The 21589-nt window shown below is 41.2% G+C and overlaps 1 protein-coding gene across 2 annotated transcripts in view; it reads right to left on the reverse strand.

Annotated features, from left to right (window-relative positions):
* The window catches only part of Arl13b (ADP ribosylation factor like GTPase 13B), a 56826-nt gene extending 36230 nt beyond the window's left edge, over positions 1 to 20596 (reverse strand). For both annotated transcript variants that reach the window (XM_051191723.1, XM_051191722.1), the window contains exons 1-3: positions 20258 to 20596; positions 7041 to 7111; positions 2866 to 3115 (exon numbers count right to left, since the gene is read on the reverse strand). In XM_051191723.1, coding sequence (XP_051047680.1) covers positions 2866 to 3115; positions 7041 to 7111; positions 20258 to 20316 — 380 coding nt within the window. In that variant the 5' untranslated portion in view covers positions 20317 to 20596. The remainder of the gene's footprint in view (positions 1 to 2865; positions 3116 to 7040; positions 7112 to 20257) is intronic.
* Between the last annotated feature and the right edge of the window lie 993 nt (positions 20597 to 21589).

Raw genomic sequence — 21589 nt, forward strand, 5'->3', positions numbered from 1 at the left:
ACTCCACTGGTGATTAACATTGTTTAATATTTTAATTTTACTTCAGAAACCAGTGAGTTGCTGCTTAAATATTTTCAAAGATGACTTTAGCCTGTAGGGCTTCACAAAGGTCACATTTCATATATACTTCTATTAATATTTTACTTCAGATTCAATAAAAGTTATGACTCAATTCTATAGATATAGTAACTTCTTTAATTGAACACTTAAAAGTTTAAAAGCTTAAGCTTTATCTGTAAATGATCCAATAAAGTTTCAACTTTTATAATAAAAGTTTCAAATAGTCTTGTTTAAGTGGGGGGGGCAGCGAACGGAGAGAGAAGTAGGAGAAAATGAGGGGGAGGAAAGGAAAACATGTGGGACCAGGAAGATTGAGCCTGGTTAGGAATAGAAGATAGGAAAGATAGAGAGAGAGACAGAGACAGAGAGAGAACATAAAAGAGGGAGCCAATATTGCTTTGAAGATAAAATTGAACACAAAGAAAGGTCGAGAGAACTATAAGACTGCTCCCAACTAACAAGTTGAGCTCCGTGGAAAGGCTATCATAAATGCCCTTCCCGGAGAGTAAGATCAACAACTAACTTTTCTCCATGGAGCCCTCAACTAATGCCTGTTGAAAACAGGATCAAACACCCATACATAAACACTGAGTCAAACTAGAACCCAGATGCAGATGGAGAGGACAAGACCATGCTGCAGAAACACATAGAGACAGCTTACCTGAACAAGGAGGAGCTAAGGGCCACTAGACTGATAGCTGGGAAGCCAGCATGGGACTGACTCAGGCCCCCCTGATTATGGGTCTCAGCCAGAAGGACTGAGCAGTCTAAGAGACCTCAGACAGTGGAGCCAAGATGTATCCCTGGTGCACAAAAGAACTTTGCGAACATATCCCCCATGGAGGGATAACTGCCTTAATCTAGAGACAGGAGAGAAGCCCTACTTCACAGGACCTGTCAGATCTACATGACCCCAACTGGATGGCACTCCCCTACATATGGAATTGGGGTGGGGGGATGGGAGGGGAGGGTGTTTAGAGTGCATGTGAGAGGGCAGAGAGGGTAAAAGGGAGGGAAGGGGGAGGGAGGGCTGGGGGGTAGGGAGAGAGGGAGGGAGAAAGGGAGAGGGAACTGGGATCGACATATATTAATATATTAAACTAAAAAAAAAAATGCTTTGACTCCAAAATTTAAGTTGAAGGACAAGTTACTGGGGAAAAGGATTTGTATTTTTGTTTCCACAGAAAATGAAAAGATGTGGATTCCTTCCAGACTAATGTGGTTTGATCACACCAGACCGCCTGAAACAGAGTACAAGCTGATCCTACATTCAAAACAGCTGGACAAAACAGCCTTACAGACTACAGCCAGGATATCTGAATCTTCTTCAAATCCCCCAAGACAGTGCCCCTTACCAGCAGGAAGTAGTTTAGAAAGAACGACACCCAAATTCCCAAATATTGTGTATAAATGTTTGTTTTCATTTAATTGGACTGTTATATAAAATTAAATAACATTTAAAAAAATCTCCTGTGCAATTGAGAAGCACAGGGAAGAAGCTCCTCTTACATTTTTCTTAATTTAACCTTATGGGTGATTATATATGTATATGTATATATACATATATGATAATATACATATTATCTTAATAATCTTAATAATGAATTACAAGAATGAGGGCAAAGTGACAAAAGGGCAGGGGCAAATAGTCAGCTTCTCTCTGGGGGTTGAAGAGCAATCTGAAATCATGGAATTTTGCTTTGCTTTGTGTCGCGTTACAGCGCCATCTGGTGTTTACTGTGCACAAATGCCATGGATACAAACGTTCCTAATGTCTTCTACAAATGTTCAGAGATGAGGACAAAATGCTATAAGCATATGACTGAGACAATAAAGCTAGATCACATGAGCAGTAGCAAAATATGAAAGCTCAGAGTGAGAAATGAAAGTGTTATTAGAGAAGGAACCATTTAAGTAATTAGAGAAGGAACCATACACCACTGAAAAAAGAACAGAAGAGTGCTTGCCTAGCTTGTACAAGGCTGTGGATCTGTTCAATGTGCTTGACACCTGCAATCCCAGCGCTTGGAAGGCAGAGGTGATGGATCTGAAATTTGTTTGGCTTTTTGTGCTTTTTTTCTCCAGAGACAGGGATTTTTTTCCTGTAACAGCTTTAACTGTTCTGGAACTTGATCTGTAGACCAGGCTGGCCTTGAACTCACAGAGATCCACCTGCCTCTCCTGAGTGCTGGGATTAAAGGCATGTGCCACCACCGCACAGCTGAAAGATCTGAAATTTATGGTCAACCTTGGCTACATATCAACCTCAAGAGCAGCCTGAGTTCTGCGAGAACATATCTTAAAGAAAACAAAACCCCCAAAGAAGCAAATAAAAAAATGACAGTGACAAAACATAAATTACTGAGAGGAAGCTAGATATGATGTCACACCTCCCAATGCTGAGGCAGGAGGATCTAGAGTTCAAGTTCAGCCAAGCCTACAGAGCAAAATCTTGTTTGGAAAAAGGGCTGAGGTTGCAACTCAGTGGCTGCAAATGCGCAGAGTCTTTGCCTAACATGCCAAGGCGAGGGGCGGGAGGTGATAAAAGATTTCCTAAAACCTGTTCAAAATGCAAAATTAAATCAAAGCAGGCAATCAAATAAAACAAGAGTGCATATTTGATTCCTCAAGGAATCTAAGAAGTTCACTCATAACACAAGCCAAATTCTTTAATCCCTACCAAAGGCAGTATAACATTATAACTGACAAGTGATTGTACACATTTGTTATACTACTAGATGACCACCTTGGTTACTTAATATTCTGTAAGAGGCAAGTATCTCTTGCTAATGCTCCATTACTTACACCAGTATAGGCTTTCCTGATATCCTAGGATGTCTTAGCACTTCTGACATTGTCTCTTTTGTTTCTTCCATTCTCTCTTCATCACTGGAATCCACAACAAATATTACTCCATAGGACTCAGCATAATAATTCTTCCAAATTCCCCGAATTCTTTTTCCACCTCCCAAGTCAAAGATGGTGACTTCAAACTTTCCTTGTCTAAGGTCAATTTTAGAAAATCCAACAGTGGGAGCTACGTCTTCAGGATGCTCTATGTCAAACGATACAAAAAAAGAGGAATCTTTAGACTTTAACATGAATGTATCTCTACAACATAAATTATACAAAAAATCGACATGCATATGTCACTACAAAATGGAAAAATCATTAGCTGATGCAATAGACACTAGCTCCAAACACAGTTATATGAAAGAGTGGTTAATAGAGTAAATATCCAAACTAGTATTTTTACTATACATATATATAGGAATTTGTTCTGGTTTGCTTGTTTGTAGTGTTGTTGTTTTTGAAGACGGGGTTTCTCTGTGTAGCACTGGCTGTTCTAGAACTTGCTCTGTAGACCAGGCTGGCCTTGAATTCAGAGACCTGCCTGCTCCTGAGTGCTGAGATTTAAGGCGCTCATGTGCCATCTCCACCTGGCTATTTGTTTTACTATAATCTTAGCAATTAACAAGAAATGGGTACCTAATAATTATATGTTGAACGAATGAATGAGTTCTTGTGCTAGGGTTAATTTCTTTTTCACTCAGCTTTAACCTTTGAACACCACACCACTCAAGGAAAGTCAGGAATACTAAAAAGTAAATAAAGAAATCTGAAGAATCAAAATGGAAGAAGCTGCAAAAATAAGTTCTTTACTAATCAGATAAATTAAAGCTACAACTGAAATAAAGAAATTTTTAAGGGCATGCTGCAAAGAGAGCTCAAATTCACAATGTTTTATATATGCCCCAATACATTAACAATTGGTGGGCTTTGGCAGAACAGTGGACTTTTATATCTGAAGACACCAGGTATAGTGGGCACCTTACCATACCTGCCACGGAGAGCAATGATCATGAGAGATTTAAAGATTCCTGAGAGAAATAGAAGCTTCACTCTAGGAGATGGGGTTAGGCTAAGGCTGGGAGCAAGGTGAGAAATCAAGCAAGTAGCAAGGGACTAAACATTGGCTGGATCAAACTCTCGGCAGGTTTTATTTGGTTTGGTTTTGCTTTTGAGACAAGGTGGCTTCTGTGGCCTAGGCTGGCCTCCAACCTGTGCTTCTCCTGTTTCAGTCTTCCCAGTGCCTTTAAGACAAGTCTGCACTATAATGCCTGGCAAACCCTTCAGTGAATACCAGGGGAAGCAACACTGAACAAGAAGGGCTCTGAAAATAGGAAATGGGGAGCTGGAGGGTCCCTGAGATGTCAGTTATACACTTCAGTGATTAAAGGAGCACTCTATTGACTGAAAACGAGTGATGGGCCATTTCTCAGAGAGCTAAAAAATTTAACACAAAAGATAGAGGAAAAAGCTTATTAAACATTAATAGACCATGCAGATTCAGTGGGCAAGAAAAAGCTTTAGTGCCACGTCTGCCTCTTTCATTCGCTCCTTATCACTAGAATATCCTATAAATCTTTCTCCTTGGGACTTTGCTTAGAACTCTATGGTTCAAGAGTAGAAAGACATGACCAAAGGCTTTTAATTCTTTATATGATATTAAATGGATTATAATTCAATTCCTCAGTTGTACCAGCTATATTTCCAGTTCTCAAAACAAAATGTAGTCAGTGGTCTACCCTACTGCATGGACTCAGTATAAACTATTCCCGTTATTCAGAAATTTCTATTAAATGGCACCGGTTGTTTATAGAGACTGGTTCCTACATTTAACAAAACATTCACTGTGACAAATCTTCGAGAAATGTTCTGGGATTAATTAATTATAGCTGAGAAACAGGCTTGCAAGGTACCATCTCTCTCTCAGGCAGTATCCAAGAAGAGCTTCTGCACTGACAGGAACACTTAGCAGAGCAATTATAAGCCACATGTCTGCTGCTGACTCCTTCATTACTAAAAAGACAAAGGGGTAAGGCTAGACCTAATACAAGTAGCATGATTTTCAGAAACAGGACACACAGGAGCTTAAACAGGGAGCTAGGAATATTTTTTTTTTTAAGTTTGGGAACACGAATGTTTCCACACATGGATTCCCAAGCAGAGGCAGCGACTGAGAGGTGGGTCTAGGCTGGAAAGTGGTGGTCTACTAAATACTTAACAACTTACCTGGAAGTAGAGGGAGAAGGCTAACTAACATGTAGTATATGCCTACTTGCACAGTGTAACTACTCCACTGTGACTGACTGCAAACTAATTCTAGTTACTTGTGGGTGCTCATAAAAATGGCTGCACTCCATCTTGGCACAAGGACAGAGAGTTCAAAAGTGTCCTCAGCAAGTCATAAGACCCAAAGGTCACAGGTGTGGCTACAGTAGGATGTTTGGCTGTCTGATTCTAAATAACAACAGACCTGAATCTGAGGTGTGACCACTCCTGATCCTCAAGGCTAGGGAACAAGAAGTTGGAGCTAAGGTGTGGTTACCGAACCCTTAAAATAAATGAAGAAGAAAAGTCTGTTTATTCCATATACATGTTACTGTGTTCCCCTTTTTGGATAAGGTATATAAGAGTGGTGAAAAATAAACTCTTTGTGGCATTTCAGTATTGACTGATCTGCCTCCTGACCTTTATTCTGTGTCTCAGTCTTTTCTTTATCATCTATAGCTAGCCTTTCCCTCATCCACATTCCCCCACTCAGGTACGGACACGGGGCCGCTCGGCTGGTTCAGGCTGTAGCCCACAAAGACAGCTCCAGACAGTAACTAGGAAGATACCCAAGAAGAGATCTGGGAAGAAACAGCACTGGCTCTTGTTAGGAAGTCTGACTCAATATACGGAAGCAGTAGTGTGGTCCAGAAGATCACTGCTTCTTGTCAGTGCACATGAACTAAAATGATGTATCTGTTTCTGGCTCGTGGTCCTAAAGGAGAGAAGCATGGCCTCCTCTTCTCTCTTACCACTTCCTTGCAGTTCAAATGCATGCTGCAGAGAGCTAACTTTGGCTACACAGGAGAAAGAGAACAGTAGGGATGGCACAGTGACTAGGAAAAAAGAGGTAAACCACTGGGACTGGAATGACATCCTAGTACTAGACTGCTTTTGCAAGGCCAGAGGGAAATAAACTTCAATCTTGATGAGACCCTGTGACTTCAGATTCCTGTTAGACCCATGCTCGATTAACACGATCATTCTGATAGTCAGGGAGATGAACATCCCAGTGAAAAAAGCAATGTTCATGACAGGGAAGATACTTATAGAAGAAGCTATTGAGACCTCACAGATGAAAGACACTGGTGTCTGGACTTGAGTAATAGCAATATAAAGACAGGGTACATCTATCTCAAAACAAACAAAAACCTAGCAGAGGGGGATGAGCCAAGAGTAAGAGCAGAACCAGAAATAGACAAGGAGGTGCCATGGAAAGGATGGCTTAAGAAGGCTTAGCCGGGTGGTAGGGGACATGCATTTAATCCCAGGACTGGGGAGGAATGTTATACAGAGAAACCCTGACATGACCAAACAAGAAGAGGAGAAGGAGGAGAAGGAAGAAGGCTGTCCACTATTCCCCAAGAAGCATGGTATAAAACACTGAGACACCAAAATGAATAAAACTGCCCTCAGGATTAAGAGCCTGGAGAAGTAGACAGACAAACAGCTAAGTACAAGTAGAGTGGGCCCCAAGAGAGAAATGCAACTGAGTATATAAATACTCATGAGGATGGGCACACCTGGAAACAGAGTTTATGAAAGAGGAGACTGCATGGCAAAGATGAGCATTTGTGTAATCCCAGAAATCGAAAGGCTAAGGCAGAGGACTGCTAGTTCAAGGCTAGCTTGAGTTACTCTGTCTCCCCCACTGATCAATGCTGTCAAGATGTCAAAGAGACTACACCTGTTCAAATGTGAAACACAGCAGTAGGGGGACATCAGGAGAGCAAAGCCTAGCCATTGCATAAGTATATTAACAGCACAAAGTAGTACACTATCTCTGTACCATTAACAGGTAATAAAACAACATAAACAAATGACTTTGAAAAATTAGCCCAGAAAGCAAAATATGTTCTACTTACCTCCTTGGATTCCCTTTGCTGTGGCTGTTTTACCAGCGTTATCAAGGCCCACCATCACAAGGGTCACTTTTCTTAAAATAATAAAAATTTAAAATTATTCAGTATGAGGGTGAGGATACAAGAAAATTTATCCATTTCAAGCAATATCTACTATTTACCACACAATCTCTTAGATGCTAGGAACTATGCTAATGAATAAAATACTAGCTCAAAAGCACAATTTATGAATATAACATGACATTATCATCCTATTGTCCTCAACGCAAAAATTATAGAAAACATTCCTAGGCAATAAGGAAAAAAAAGAATGAAAAGGGAGCTAAACAGAGAGATGGTGCCTAACCCTGAGCTACTGATCATTATTTTATTTGGGACTCAACCATCTTACTAGTTGGACCAGGAAATTAAAGCAGATTTATCTGTCTTACAAAGCACATACAGAATTCTTGCTAGGTGTTAGGCTCATCTCTGCATTTAGAGATGCATCAACATACCAAATAAAAATATCAAATACCACATAATAATATGATTACTAGCTGAAGTAGTAACATATTTAGAAAGAAGCGTTCTATTGTTATACAGCATAAAATATTTGTTACTCCATTGAGTAAAAACAGTAACAAAAGTCTAGTTGAGCTTTACAGATGAAGAAATGCAAGCCCATAAATTTAAATAATTTGTCAAAGTTACACAGTGAATCAGCAAGTCCCAACCAGTACCTAATACTAACTTCTAGAACTTCACAAACCCTACTAACCTGGTGATTTAGTACCCTAGCAGGCACTGGCAACTACTACTGTCACCTGCTGGTCAGAATTAAGAATTACACTAAGTGCAATTGCTGTTAAGGCACCTATTCAGGACAATACCCTCAATCTCAGCATGTAGGCCTGTTAGTATCTGGCCGCTGGAACCTTTAAGTCCTAACTCCCTAGTTCTCAGGACTTTGAATAAGCCTTTGAATCCATTAACCCAGCTTAAGTGCATTTCACACTCAGAGGCACAGGTCAACCAACCTTCAGCCACCAGCTCAGGCACTCCAAGGAGGCCAAGAGAAACCCAGACATCACTTGTATTAGTAAAATTCATTTTTCCCTAGCAATGATCCAAAACAGAATTACAATGGCAGACAAGGGTGCTCTTTAAACTCTATGCATGGCTTTCTGGAATGTGCACTTTTATTTTCCCCCTCTCTCAAATTGTAAGTGTATTCAGAGACTACAAAATAAAATAAAAGTCAAAGGTAAATGTGTCAGACATTGCAGAAACACGTCACTGGTCAGGACTAAGGAAGAAAAACCCAGTCTCCCAAAAGTCAAACTAGTCACTTATCAAATAAACAGGGACATGATTCTATACATTAGTCAATCAGTGTTGAGGGATTTAAGATAAACCTACTTATCAGTTATCACTATAATAAACCACAAACACACAAAATTAAAGTCTTCCTTTTTACATTTATATTTTATCTCAAGAAAGAAAATAATAAAAATAACTGAACAGATATAAATTATGTAGTATGTCAGAACACTGTTAAGTACTATGAGGAGAAAAAATAAAATACATAAAGATACAGGAACTGAGATTGGAAGACAGAGCAGTTTCATATAGAATGTTCAAGGCAGGCCTCATGCAGAAGGAAAGACACAAGGAAGGTCTGGCAAAGCTTAGTTACTCATCCTGGCAAGAGACCAGGATGGTGTAAGGACAGTCAATAGAAACTGATGGGAAGACTACAGTGTAAAATTACACTGAGAAAAGGACAGAATGAAAGGACACAAGCCCAGACACTCATCAGAACCCAGATTCCATAAGGCCTGTGGGCTACAACAGGGACTCTGACTTTTACACGGCTAAAAAGAATTTATTCTGCATGTTAGTTTCCCTTGTTACCCGAGAACCTCAGTCTTTTTAAAGTTTTTCAGAGTACCATGGCAAATACATGGAAATCAAAGTTACACCTGACTCAGCAAAGAATAAGAAGGAACTTCGGATCCTGTCCCCACCCAGCACTGAGGAGGTCACTAGCAATGTCAAGGAGATCCTCAGCTGGTGGTGAAGATGTGAAGATGAGGTCATATGTATCAGAAGTTCTTTCTGTGCATAGGAAATTATACAAGCATTGTCAACTGTGAACAGTATGAATTTACCTCCTAAGAAAGCTGGGAGGTCCATGGTATACACGCAAACCTGCAGCCCAAATACTCACACGTATAAAATAAGAAGATAGGTCCACATTTTGTGATTGTTTCTATTGTATTCTAAATAGCATGGATTAATTATAAAGAAGCTAATGAACACTAAGGAATGTCAGCCCTCACAAACTAGAGAGCCTAGCAAAGAAGCCAGAAGACTGGAAGATAATTTCCGTAATGTGAGATAATTACCACAGACAAAAGAGCAGCAGGACCCTGAAGAGAGCCAGAAACAGAGCCCACTCCAGAAGTCTAAGACTGTCTTACAAATGAAGACTGTTGAGGCAGCAGTTTCTAAGAACACTATAGAATTCTTTATAACCCCCTTGAGGGAACCACACCCCTCTCCCACAGCTCAGGGTTTGAACACAGCTTCTAGCTCAGGGAATTATTTAGGGAGGCTCTGGAAACTTGTGGGCCTAACCGGAAGAAGCAAGCTTCAAGGGGCAGGTCTTTGAAGGTATATTATCCCTGGTCTCTTCCTGAGAGAGGGTGTGCATGTTTGAGTGTGTCTGTGTGTGTGTGTGTGTGTGTGTGTGTGTGTATTTAAGATTGTGTAAATTAATTTGTTTATTTTACATGAGTGTTTTTGCCTCCATGCATGTATGTGTACCAAAAGGCCTGAAGAGGTTGCCCGGTCCCTGGAAGTGGACTGACAGATGGTTATGAGCTGCCACATAGCTGTGGGACCCAAACCCCAGTCTCCTTAAGTGCAACAAGTGTGCTTAACTGGACAACAATGTCACCAGACACTTGAATTCTTTTTTCTTTTCTTCCTGCTACATAGGGATATACAGATCTGTCCTTTACTGCGAACTCTCACAGCCATTTATGTTCAAATGCTTGGGACCATGAAACTGTATAAAATCTCTGAAATCATAAGCAAAAATAAATGTTCCTCTTAGATCGTTTTTGTAAGATGTTTGGCAACAGCTAGCTATGAAACAGTGATATTAGCTTCACTAATATAACTGTTTTCAATCAATGCAACCAAGATAACCAACCCCTCCCCCACCCCACCCCCACACACAGGGAGGTCCAGATGTCCACCTCACAAGTATAGATTCTACCAAGTAGACAAACTAACCATCACGCCTATGGACAGTAATCATTTGGGGGAGGGGATGGTGGAAGTCAAATACAGGGCCTTACATATGCTGGGCAAGTACTACCACTGATCTATCTATATTCACGGTGCTGAATAAGGTCCTTTTGCTCAGTCTGTCTCTCTCTCTCAGTATTTGATTTCCTTATTCGAATGTCATCTTTTAAGTTATAAAGGGCCAAATGAGTAAAGTGGAGGGAGACAGAATCTGTGATGTAAGTTACATTACATGGACTATATTAAGAACATAATATTAGCATTCGGAGGATTATTTTTAAAAAGTAGATGAACATGTAAACTGTCATAGTGCCACAGTATGTTAGTATTTGTGTTTTGTCCTTGTCACTGGAGGGGCATTTTTGGGTAGAAATCAGATTTGGGCTGTAAGGAGTAAGGTCTTTCCATCCGCCACTGGTCTTGTCCCTGCCGCAGCGCCAGCCCCAATTAACACACCAAGGCTCTGTATTTGATATAATGCTGTTGGCCAGTTACTTGTTTCTTATCGGCTAGCTCTGTCTTAAGTATTAACCCATGGTACAAAACTGGGCAGTTTTGTACCCTTAACAGCTAATGTTTTTATTGAGCTCTTGCCTGAACAATGACAAGATTGTGTTGCCTGTGCCAGTCTTCGTAGACTCTGTGGGCCTAAGAGTACTGTATACTGTCTTTTCCTGTTTGAAGGGCTATGCATTTGATCACTGATCATAAGGCTAAAAGACAATCTTTCATGTCATTATTGTCGCCACAGCCAAACTGTCCCTGATGACAATTTACTATAAAGCCATAGAAACATGAACTTTTTAATGTGCAGAGTAGTTGCACATTTTTATTACTTCAAAAGGTTGCTTAGACTTTGAGTTTTACATAGGTGTTAACTTCTAAACCCACTTTGTTCTGAAATGATTAATTACCAAACATTGCAGTTATTCATACTGTGATTTTTATTCATACTAACATTTTATTTATTCACAATACCTTTAGTCACAGAAGCTTGTTTTCTAGTACATGGCATAATCTTAAAATTTATAAGCATACTCTTATGTAAAAATAGAAAAAACCCAAAGAGTTTCCAAATGAGGTAGGGGTGTGTGTGTGTGTGTGTGTGTGTGTGTGTGTGTGTGTGTGTGTGTATGTGCTTGTGTGCACTCAGGGGCTCTCTGGTACTATCAGATCTAGGTACAATTGTATCACTAATAGGCAACATAATAAGGTTCAAGGCACTAATTCTAAGATTTTTAAACTGGATGACACCAGACATATTACTGCTCAATTTCACCAGTGAATATAATGCTGACAATGCCCATGTGGGTGGACACGATGAAAATTAAATCAGAATATGCAAATAGTGTGTGCATGACTGTGGCACACAGGAGGTATACTCAATCTGAAGCCATTCTCATGACAGCCCAATGTGCAAGCCTGGGAGCCCACAGCTGGGCCCTGTTCTGAAAGAGGATTAGGTAGTTCCCTGGGCACATGTTGACAGGGTGCTTGCTCTCATGCCTGAAGTCTGAAACTGAAGCGGAGATTTGACCAGGTATTTGTATCATCTAAGCAACAGTGTAATCCATCACAACACATGAAGCAGTCCAGGAAACTCACAAGACACAGGCCAAGGGACAAAGAAGAAGAAAGTACTTTAACTTGGAATGTGGGGGCAGGGTGAAAATGATGGCGTCTATGTGAAGTTTCTGGAGGGGTTATGAAGGGAACAGTATCAAACGCTGTGAAATCCCATAAAATTAAACTGTTTCTCGGTGAGTCACCAGGAGCTCTAATACCTGTAATGCCAGCATCAGAGACACTGAGGCAGGAGGTTCCTACTGAGTCCAGCCTAGGGTACTTGTGAGAACTTATTTCCACAAAAGAAAGAAGAAAGAGAGGTGCAATTTTCTGGAAAAAAAAAAAAACTGTACATGCTCATGGATTAAAGGTAATAACAAACAAATATTTTAAAACTAACATAATTCTTAGGAATTAGGAAATGAAAGGAAGTGACTGAGATAGCAAAGTTAGGATTATATATTGTTTAGCTATCTGCCTCAAGATGAAGACTTCTGTAGTCCAGGTGCTAATATTTGATGTCACTCACTCAGTGTAGTGGCTGATATATTCTGAAATTGAATACACAAAGACATTTTATTGCAGGGTTCTTTTTTATCTAAAACATACACACATGCACACACACACACACACACACACACACACACACACACACCCCAGAATGCTGGAGAGAGCACATCACTTAAGAGCACATACTATTCCTCAAGAGGACCCAGGTTTGATTCCCAATACCCACATCACATAGCTCAAACCACTTTTTGTTTTTGTTTTGTTTTTGCTTCTGTTTTTTGAGACAGGGTTTCTCTGTGGCTTTGGAGGCTGTGCTGGAACTAGCTCTTGGAGACCAGGCTGGTCTCAAACTCATAGAGATCCACCCGCTTCTGCCTCCTGAGTGGTGATAGGACTAAAGGCGTGCACCATCACTGCCCAGCCACAACCACATTTAACTTGAGCTCAAGGGATATCAGATGTCTCTGGCCTCAGACAGTAGTACTCACATGTACTTAAACATGAACAGGCCCCCACACAGATTCACACACATACACAAAGTTAAAACTAATAAAGTTGAAAAGAAAAAAACACACAGGAAACAAAAACAAAACAAAAACTACACTTTTCTAACTTTGGTCAGTGAACCTTATGTTAGAGAGCAATAGTTAATGCAGTCTCATAACTAGCCAAAGTGTTAAAAATAAGTGATAATTGCATTTCAGCCCTAAGTGAAACCTGAGTGCAGATATTTGAATCCCCAAAAAGCTAAGGGAACACTGGAAGAGGGGACAGAAAGAATCTAACAGTGGCAGGATGAGGAAAATCACTGTAAAATGTTGTCTTCTGGGCCTGACAGGCTACTGCTCTCATGAACTCACCAAAGCTGGGGTTAAGCTACCAATCTATAATTCCACCACAGATGGGGTGTGTGGGGCTGGGGCCAGTGGCAGATCTCATGAGGTTCCATTCCTAGCTGAGAAGCTATCAGCAGCTGCTGAGTGAGGAAGCATCATTTTCCTTTCAGGGTATGGCCACTGGAAGGTAGTCCAGACTCATGCAGACAGCGCTGACTGGACTTGATGGGCCAAGAGAAAGAGAAGGAAATAGAGAAAAGGAGGAAGAGGAGGGAAAAGGAGGAAGAGATGAAGACTGAAGACGGAAGGAACACATGTGGAAATGGTTGGGCTGACTTGGAAGTGGATGTGATTAAGATATATTGTATAGCCTGGTGTTGGTGGCTCACTCCTTTAGTACCAGCACTCAGGAGGGAGAGGCAGGCGGATCTCTGTGAGTTTGAGGTCAGCCGGGTCTACAGAGCTAGTTCCAGGAAAGGCTCCAAAAGAATTCAGAGACATCCTGTCTCGAAAAAAAAAAAAAAAAAAAAAAAAAAAAAGACATATTGTATATGTGTGAAACTGTCAAAGAATAACTCCGTCACCTTAGAAAGACAATACTTAAGCAGAAATAATTATATAAAAGTTATTTCTAATGTTTAAATTATGCATATCAAGGCTAAAATAGTTTACTCAAGAAAATGAAGGGCAATGTTGGACCCACAAAAACTGTATTACTGGAAATATTTCAAACTTCATGAAGCAAGTTCTAAATTTGGACATAAATACACACGTCTCTGCTTTTTTAAACTTTAATATCCTATTTTTACTAAGCATAATCAAGAAGTAAACAGATAAAAAGAATGTCAGCACACAGCACACTAGATAATCCTTGCTAATCTGTATATAAAGCTTAATTAGGAAACTAAAGAGCTCAGCAACTTCTATAAATGGTCTGGAAGTATTGAGATTCATTTAGACAAAAAAAAAAAAAAAAAAAAAAAAAAAAAATGTGGTTGTAGGGATCTACTCCCTCCAAAAACAATCACAGCATAGATGATAAACCATGTCATATTCAGCTTTACGGACACTCCACCAGTGTACAGTGCAATAAGATGTATTCTGCATGCTACCTGAAGCTCTTCTTGCTGGATGGGTTAGTTAGCAGTAAACACATGAAATACAGCTTTGACGGGTGAAGATGCATTTTCAAATGGCAGGGACCTGTCGGGAGAGTGATGGGAGATGAACAGGATACAGGACACTAAAGGATGAGAAGCCTGTATCTCTGGGATTAAAGCTTATGTGCGATACTAAAGGGTGGTATCTGAAAATCTTGAGTGCCTAGCACTGATACTCTTATTTTCTGATTTAAAATATCAGTGGTTGGTTATTTTATATAACTTTGTTTTCAAGATGCTTCTAGTTAAATTAGTCTTACTTTTCTGATTTTAAGTGGGTATTTCTTGACAGCAGAATCACAGAAAGCATAAGGTATATAAATGTCTTTACATACCAATAAAATCACATGCCTCTCTTCTTCTGAACCCACCTGTATCTTTCCTGCTCTGAGGAACAGCAGTCTAAGGTTGTAAAGTATGACATCTGACAAACACAAAATGAAGGCAGAATGTACTGGCTGGGTTTGTGTGTCAACTCGACACAAACTAGAGTCCATCAGAGAGGAAGGAGCCAACAGTTGAGGAATTGCCTCCAAGAGATCCAGCTGTAAGAAATTTCTCATTTAGTGATCATTGAGGGAGGGCCCAGCCCATGGTAGGTAGTGCCATCCCTGGGCAGGTGTTCCTGGGTTCTTTAAGAAGGTGGGCTGAGCGGGCTAGGGAAAGCAAGTTAGTAAGCACCTCCTCCTCATGGCTTCTGCATCAGCTCCTGCTTTGGAGATCCTGCCCTGTTTGAGTTACTATCCTGACTTCCTTCAGTGATGAACAGCAATGCTGAACTATAAGCCAAAATAAACCCTTTCCTCCCCAACTTTGCTCTTTGGCCATGGTGTTCCATCCACCGTAGCAATAGAAACCCTAACTAAGACACTGAGATACCATACTTTTCTCCCAGTTTTACTTACTCAGGGTATCTGCAGCCCCCAATATGGTCAAGACCTTGAAGTACAAGCAACCTCTAAGTCCTTATTATTAAAAGGCAGCACATTACGTGAGAGCACATGCAGAGTTCATCTCTTAACTATAATATAAGCCTTTAACACGTGGACCACTTGTGGGGCATTCAATCAAATCGCAGCATGTGTCTGTGCTCTAAAGTTACTACAAAGTTCTACAGTGGAGCCCTAACCTCTCTACTGTGGGGCCCAAATACAGTGAAAGTATCATCCCCCCCCCAACCCCATGCCTGGCTGTGACTCATATGAATCACATCACGTATTTATTCAGCATAGCCATGTTGTATATGCCACCCATCCATTCGTTATCTGGTAACCTTGTCTGTTACCTGACTAGTTTTGTTCAAGTCACCTGCATGTTACTTAATAGAAGCCGCCAAATGGGGGCTTCCATACTGGTCATATTATTATGGAACATTGCTATAATCAATGTTATTATTAGTTATAACTGTTGTGGTCTTACTGTGCCAAATCTACAAGTCAAAGCTTATCGTTGGTATGTGTGTGCGTGTGTGTGTGTGTGTGTGTGTGTGTGTGTGTGTGTGTGTGTGGTATAGTATAATATAACATACTATAGTATAGATATAGTTTAGACAGGGTCTGTTATTACTCAATTTCAGGCAACACTAGTGGTCTCTGAAAGTGCCCCTTACAAATGTAGCCCACCAGAACCTAGTGACGCAGATCAAAGCATAATTCAGCATTCAGGGTTACTCTTCACTTCTGACTTTGGTAAGAGAAAGGCAAAATAAATCAGCTAACATGAAATACAGGTGAGACAACAGGAACTTGTGACACGACAGGGCACAAGCTGATTGTGGATGTGCTGAGACTGAGAATTCTGTAGAGGGCAGTCTCTCTGTACTAGGAATGCATCCAGCATGTAGCTGAAATGCTAGCATGACATGTGATTGGTTATACAGTGAGGACATGACACAGAAAGGAGAAGAGAACCTTGGGGGAAACTGAGAAGACTGATGAAGGAAAGTGAGTTGGTGAAGTAAGATAAAAGAAGCAGGCAATAGGAAAGGACGAAATGCTGAGGCTCTTAAGGAGTGGTCTTAAACATCGAAAGATAGTAAGAGCCCATTTAAGGCAAGAGTCAAAAGGAAGCAACTGCATGTAGCTTCCAGGAAGCAACTCTTAAAGGGACAGGGCAGTAGTCTGTTATACAGGGAGTTGCAGGATGCATGAAAGGGGGGGGGGGGGGGACAGCACCATAACCCACGGTGAACTGAGAATCCCAGGGTGAAAAGAAAAGATGCAAGTAGCTGTGTAGACAGAGGGTTACAGAGGATGGCAGATAAAAAATACCTCCCAAGGATGTCCACAACCTGATCTCCACCTGTGCACATGCTACTTTACATGAAGGGGGATTTGAGATACAATTAATGACAGTGAGCTCACCTTGGACTGTACAAGTAGATGCAATGTAATCACAAGGGTCCAAATAAGGTTATAGCATACTGTTGTGATTGGCTATGCTACCAGCCTTGAAGGAGGAAGAAAAGACCATGAACCAAGGAACCCAGGCGGTCTTTCCAGCCGGCTGGAAAGAGCGATGGAGAATAGATTCTTCCCTAGAATCCAGAGCTTCCAGGGGTACAACCCAGGAGACCATTTTAACTTCTGATGTCAGAACATATTGATAATAATGTCACATCACTTCACGTTACTACAGTTACAGCAATGTGTTATAGCAGCTATGGGAAGCTAATAAGCTGAGTTTGGGTTGGTTAGGCAAGAAAGCCCTGAAAACATATTCTAAAAAAGATGTAAGAGAAATCTGGAAGACTAAGGAGAAAAACTTTGGGTTTTCATAGTAAAAACAACACAAGTTTATTCTTATATCCCACAAGTCCCCTCTGGCGTATATATAAAGTATACTGAGTAAATAAAAACTTTTTAAATGTAGGACAACTAAATTAAGAAAATGGAATACAGAGCAAAGGCCTAAGAATTAACTTTGGTGGGGGCGGGGCGGGGTGGTGGTGACAGGAATAGAGGGAAGGGGGTGAGAATTAATCTTGGAAAGACAAATAGGAAGAAAGGGCTACACTATATCCGGATAAACATAAGCTATCAGCAGAGGATGAATTCCTATACAATGGGTATCACTCAGGGCTGGAGGTAGGTAGTTTGCTGAGTGAAAGCTTGATGCCATTGTGATGGTAATTCTTCATTGTCACCTGGACTGCATTTGGAATCACCTAGGAGACACTCCACTGGGAGTGTCTGTGACAGTGTCCAAGGAGATTTAACAGAGGAGGGAAGCCCCACCCAGAGTATGAATGGAGCCCTGCAGACTAAATATAAGGGTAAAAGAGAAAAACAGCTGAACTTCAGCATTTACAGACTACTGAGTCCTGGCTGCAGATGCCCATCAACAACTCTGATTTCCTTCCCAGAGAAATGGGCGTGTTTTCTTAAAACTTAGGTCCGGATAACTCTTTCTTGTCATAATTTGCTCCTGCAGGTTTTGGTAGCAGCAATGAGAAAAGTAACCTCCGCAGTCATACTTGCAGAGATATTTTCTCTTGAAATGCTGTGAGATAGAAATAACCAACTACTTGGATATGGGAAAATGAAGATTCCCATTACAATCTACTGAACTCAGGCACTCACTATACTGAGAAAGCCGGAGGACATCACATTAAGCAAGTGTTCAAAGTTAACCTCCCGGTAATGAAACGCAGTGGCACTACACAGCCCTTGATATGGTCACAGTGATGTGTACTGTCGAGCACCTGCCTATGATGAACGACATACTATCTCTGTACCAGTCATTCTTCCTCCATATGCTCCACTGTACTCAAATTACAAGGAATTAAAAAGCAAATTGAGGAGTATTCTGCAAATAACTATAACCTCAACCTTAAAATCCCTAAGCAGTACTATCCAAAGTGGCCTCAAAGATGACGACTCTTACAGACTGAGAAAGGTGAATCAGAGTAAATGTACTGTGGGACTCTAGACAGGATCCTAAACACACACACACACACACACACACACACACACACACACACACACCCCAAATTAAAAATTATTATCAGCAGGAGAGCTTACAATACAGGTCACATTTTAGTTAACAGTACTATACTGGTTTGTTTTGTTTTAGTTTTCATCACTGTATTATATCTCAAAATAAAAATTAAAAAAATCTAGCCCTGTACTGTATGGCTTCTATTGAGGTAGATAACCTGTCTGTGGGCCTAGCACGATAGTCAATTCAAGATTAATTTACACAGCCGGAAAGCCCAGTTCATGTTCTGACTTGTATGGCAAGTATGGTTTGAAAACTGGCTGCATTCCTGGTCCTCATTACTAACTCAGACTGATTCCTCAATGCTGAGTCTCCGCCTCCTGCCTAGTACAACAGCAAACATATCTAATATTCTCAATGGCTCGTGGCTTACCATTAAACAAATGAGTAAGAGAGCTTGATGGAAAGACCTTCCATGTGAAGAGTACATAATCTATTAGACAAGCCAACAGAACATCTGAACATTTCCCTCACATTTGCAAATACATTTTCAAAAAATATATAATGAATTGTAACATCAAGCAGCATATCTAAAACTTTAAAAAAATGAACAGAAAACATAAGTATAGTAAGAGCAATTTTGTATGAATTAGTGCAAGTCATAAAAGCAAAGCGCTGAATATATTAATGCTGTAATACTCTCCTAAAATATGCATTCTTCAAAAGTAAGCAGAGGCAAGTATGAAGGGACATATGTTCCAACTTTTGAGTCTGGGCAGTAGCTCTGAAATCAGCCAGAGGAGGATTAAACTCAATTACTCACAGTACACAGTGCAGGGCACATCTTCAGTTCTTAGAGGTTGTCCTAAACTTACACTTACAACACTCAAACCCAGAGTCAATGACGGGAAAGAACGCCAAAAATTTTGTTTAAAGCAAATTTCTTTTCCAAATACAGACACGTGTTTTCCTATAAATATGTGAAGTGTTGCTTTTCAACTGAATTCTTTAATGATCTGCAGCTCATCGTAATGACAAATACATATATTTGTGGAGTTAGGAGGGGGAGACAACTTTGCTAATTCCAATACTGAACTGTAAAAAGTTCACAGTTATAAACAGAAACACACTGTATGGTTCTGAAATCTAGAACCATTAGCTTAACTGACTCCATCCTAACACGGTGCCTGGTACAAGTCACTTTCTTGACAGTACTCACTGCATGAGCCGAGGAATATGCACTGAACCTTAACACATGCACTAACGCAAAATGAATCACGAAGCAAGAGACCTTTCAATTAGGTTACCCTAGAGTGTACATGAAAACAGAAGCTAAATTACAGCAAAGAAAACACTACCCTTCTCACACTCTAATTGAATCCAACACTTCTTAGGCACAGATGTTATCATCGTCATTTAATAAATAAGGAAGATGGGCCAAATGTTGAATCATATAATTAGTAAGGAGTAGAGCCAAATAGCCTAACAAAATAGTGTGCGGTTGTTTTCAGATGTGTACAAGGGAGAGCACAACAGGATGTGTTCATTAGGAAACTGTACTTCATGCATCTCTTTAAAAACTTTTGCATTACAAAAGGTTTGTTTTATTTATTTTTTTTTTTTAAGGAAACCACAATGGGCAATTCTCTCCCTCCTCCTCTCTCCACACAGACACGCATCTTTCTGAGAAACTCAAAACAACTTACAATACAACTTAGTCAAACAGACAAGAAGTGGGGCACGTCCAGGCTCTGGTTCCAGGAATGGTCCATGGGAACGGGTGGCATCCCCCAGACCCGGCCGACTCCTCCCCAGCCTAGGGAAGAGGCGACGCCCGGCCCTGCCCGGCCCGGCCCAGGGGCGCGGTCGTCCCCATCCCTGTGGGCAGCGGGCCCGCGCCCCAGCCTACCTGACAGGCTCTCGCCACCGCTTGAACAAGTTGCAGCAGTTGGCCATCAGACTGAACATCCCAGGTCTCTCCTCCCGCCACCTCCCATCCGAGCCACGGGCGGGCGGGCGGGGAAGGGCCCCGAGCTCCGCGGCCCGGCTCAGGGGCCCCTCGTCCCCCCAGGTTCCCCTAGGCTGGACCCGCCAGGAGGACAGGCCGGGAGGGCGGTGACCGGGGCCGATCCTGAGGTCCGGCCCCTAACCGCGTCGGCCCGCCGCTCCGGGACCCGGGACAGCCCGAGCACAGATTCCGGAGCACAGGCGCGGCGTTAGCGGGACTCCAGAGAAAACCCCGCGTCGACGTGCTGACGTTCCCGCAGCTCGGAAGGCCCGCCCTCGGAACCGCCTACAACGCGCTGCTCCAATCAGAGGCTGAGGACCTACGTTCCGGGCTTCTGAGCGGCTGAAGATTTCCTGGCTCCCCGCCCCCTGTCAAAGGGCGGAAAGAGGAAGTGGGCGTGGTCTAGAGGAAGGAGGAGGAGCTGATGGAAGATGGCTCTGGTAACTAGGCAACCGGAGCGTCCCGTAGATAAATCCTGGGTTCCCGGAGAGATCTCACACAAGCCCTGACTATACCCAATCGAAATCCATGGCCTGACGACCTTTTTGTTTCTCATTCATCCTCAGTAACTCAAATGAGATCCAAAGATCTCTGACCCTCTGTGTGTTTTGTTTTCTTTTGTTCTGTTTTGTTGTGCAGTAGGGATGGTGATCCTCTGGGGCTCAGGCCAACTCAAGCTGAAGAACTCAGGAGCAATTCAGAGGCAATTATAAATTAAACACAATTGGGAAACAGTCATTTGCTAAATTGTCTCAACAGTTCAAATGGGAATGCTGTTTTAATTTGATGTTTATCGCTGATGTGTAAAAGATGTGAACAGTGACTATTTCTTCTAAGAAGGGATTACAATTACAAGAGCAACATGTCCGTCCTTCGTTATAGAATGTGCAAACAGAGAAGGAACAATATGAAAACATTATGCACCTGCCACTCAAAAATCCAAGAGATGATAACTTAATGTATTTCTTCATACTTTTTTAGCTATCAAAAATCATTGTCGTTTGATTTTTGAAATTTGATATTGTGAATATTCTGGCTCTTTTGCAATGCTTTATTTTAAAGGAGATATTTAATGTATATTTCTAACATATTTATTAAGAAAAATGGCAAATACCTTTCTGAAAATGCATACAATAACATGTAAAGCCATGTTAGTCTATTCAACTTCCAACTAAAAGATAGACGATAGGCAGACAGACAGATAGATGATAGATAATAAGGACATTTCAAATC

This window comes from Phodopus roborovskii, unplaced genomic scaffold, assembly GCF_943737965.1.
Source record: "Phodopus roborovskii unplaced genomic scaffold, PHOROB, whole genome shotgun sequence".
NCBI lineage: Eukaryota > Metazoa > Chordata > Mammalia > Rodentia > Cricetidae > Phodopus > Phodopus roborovskii.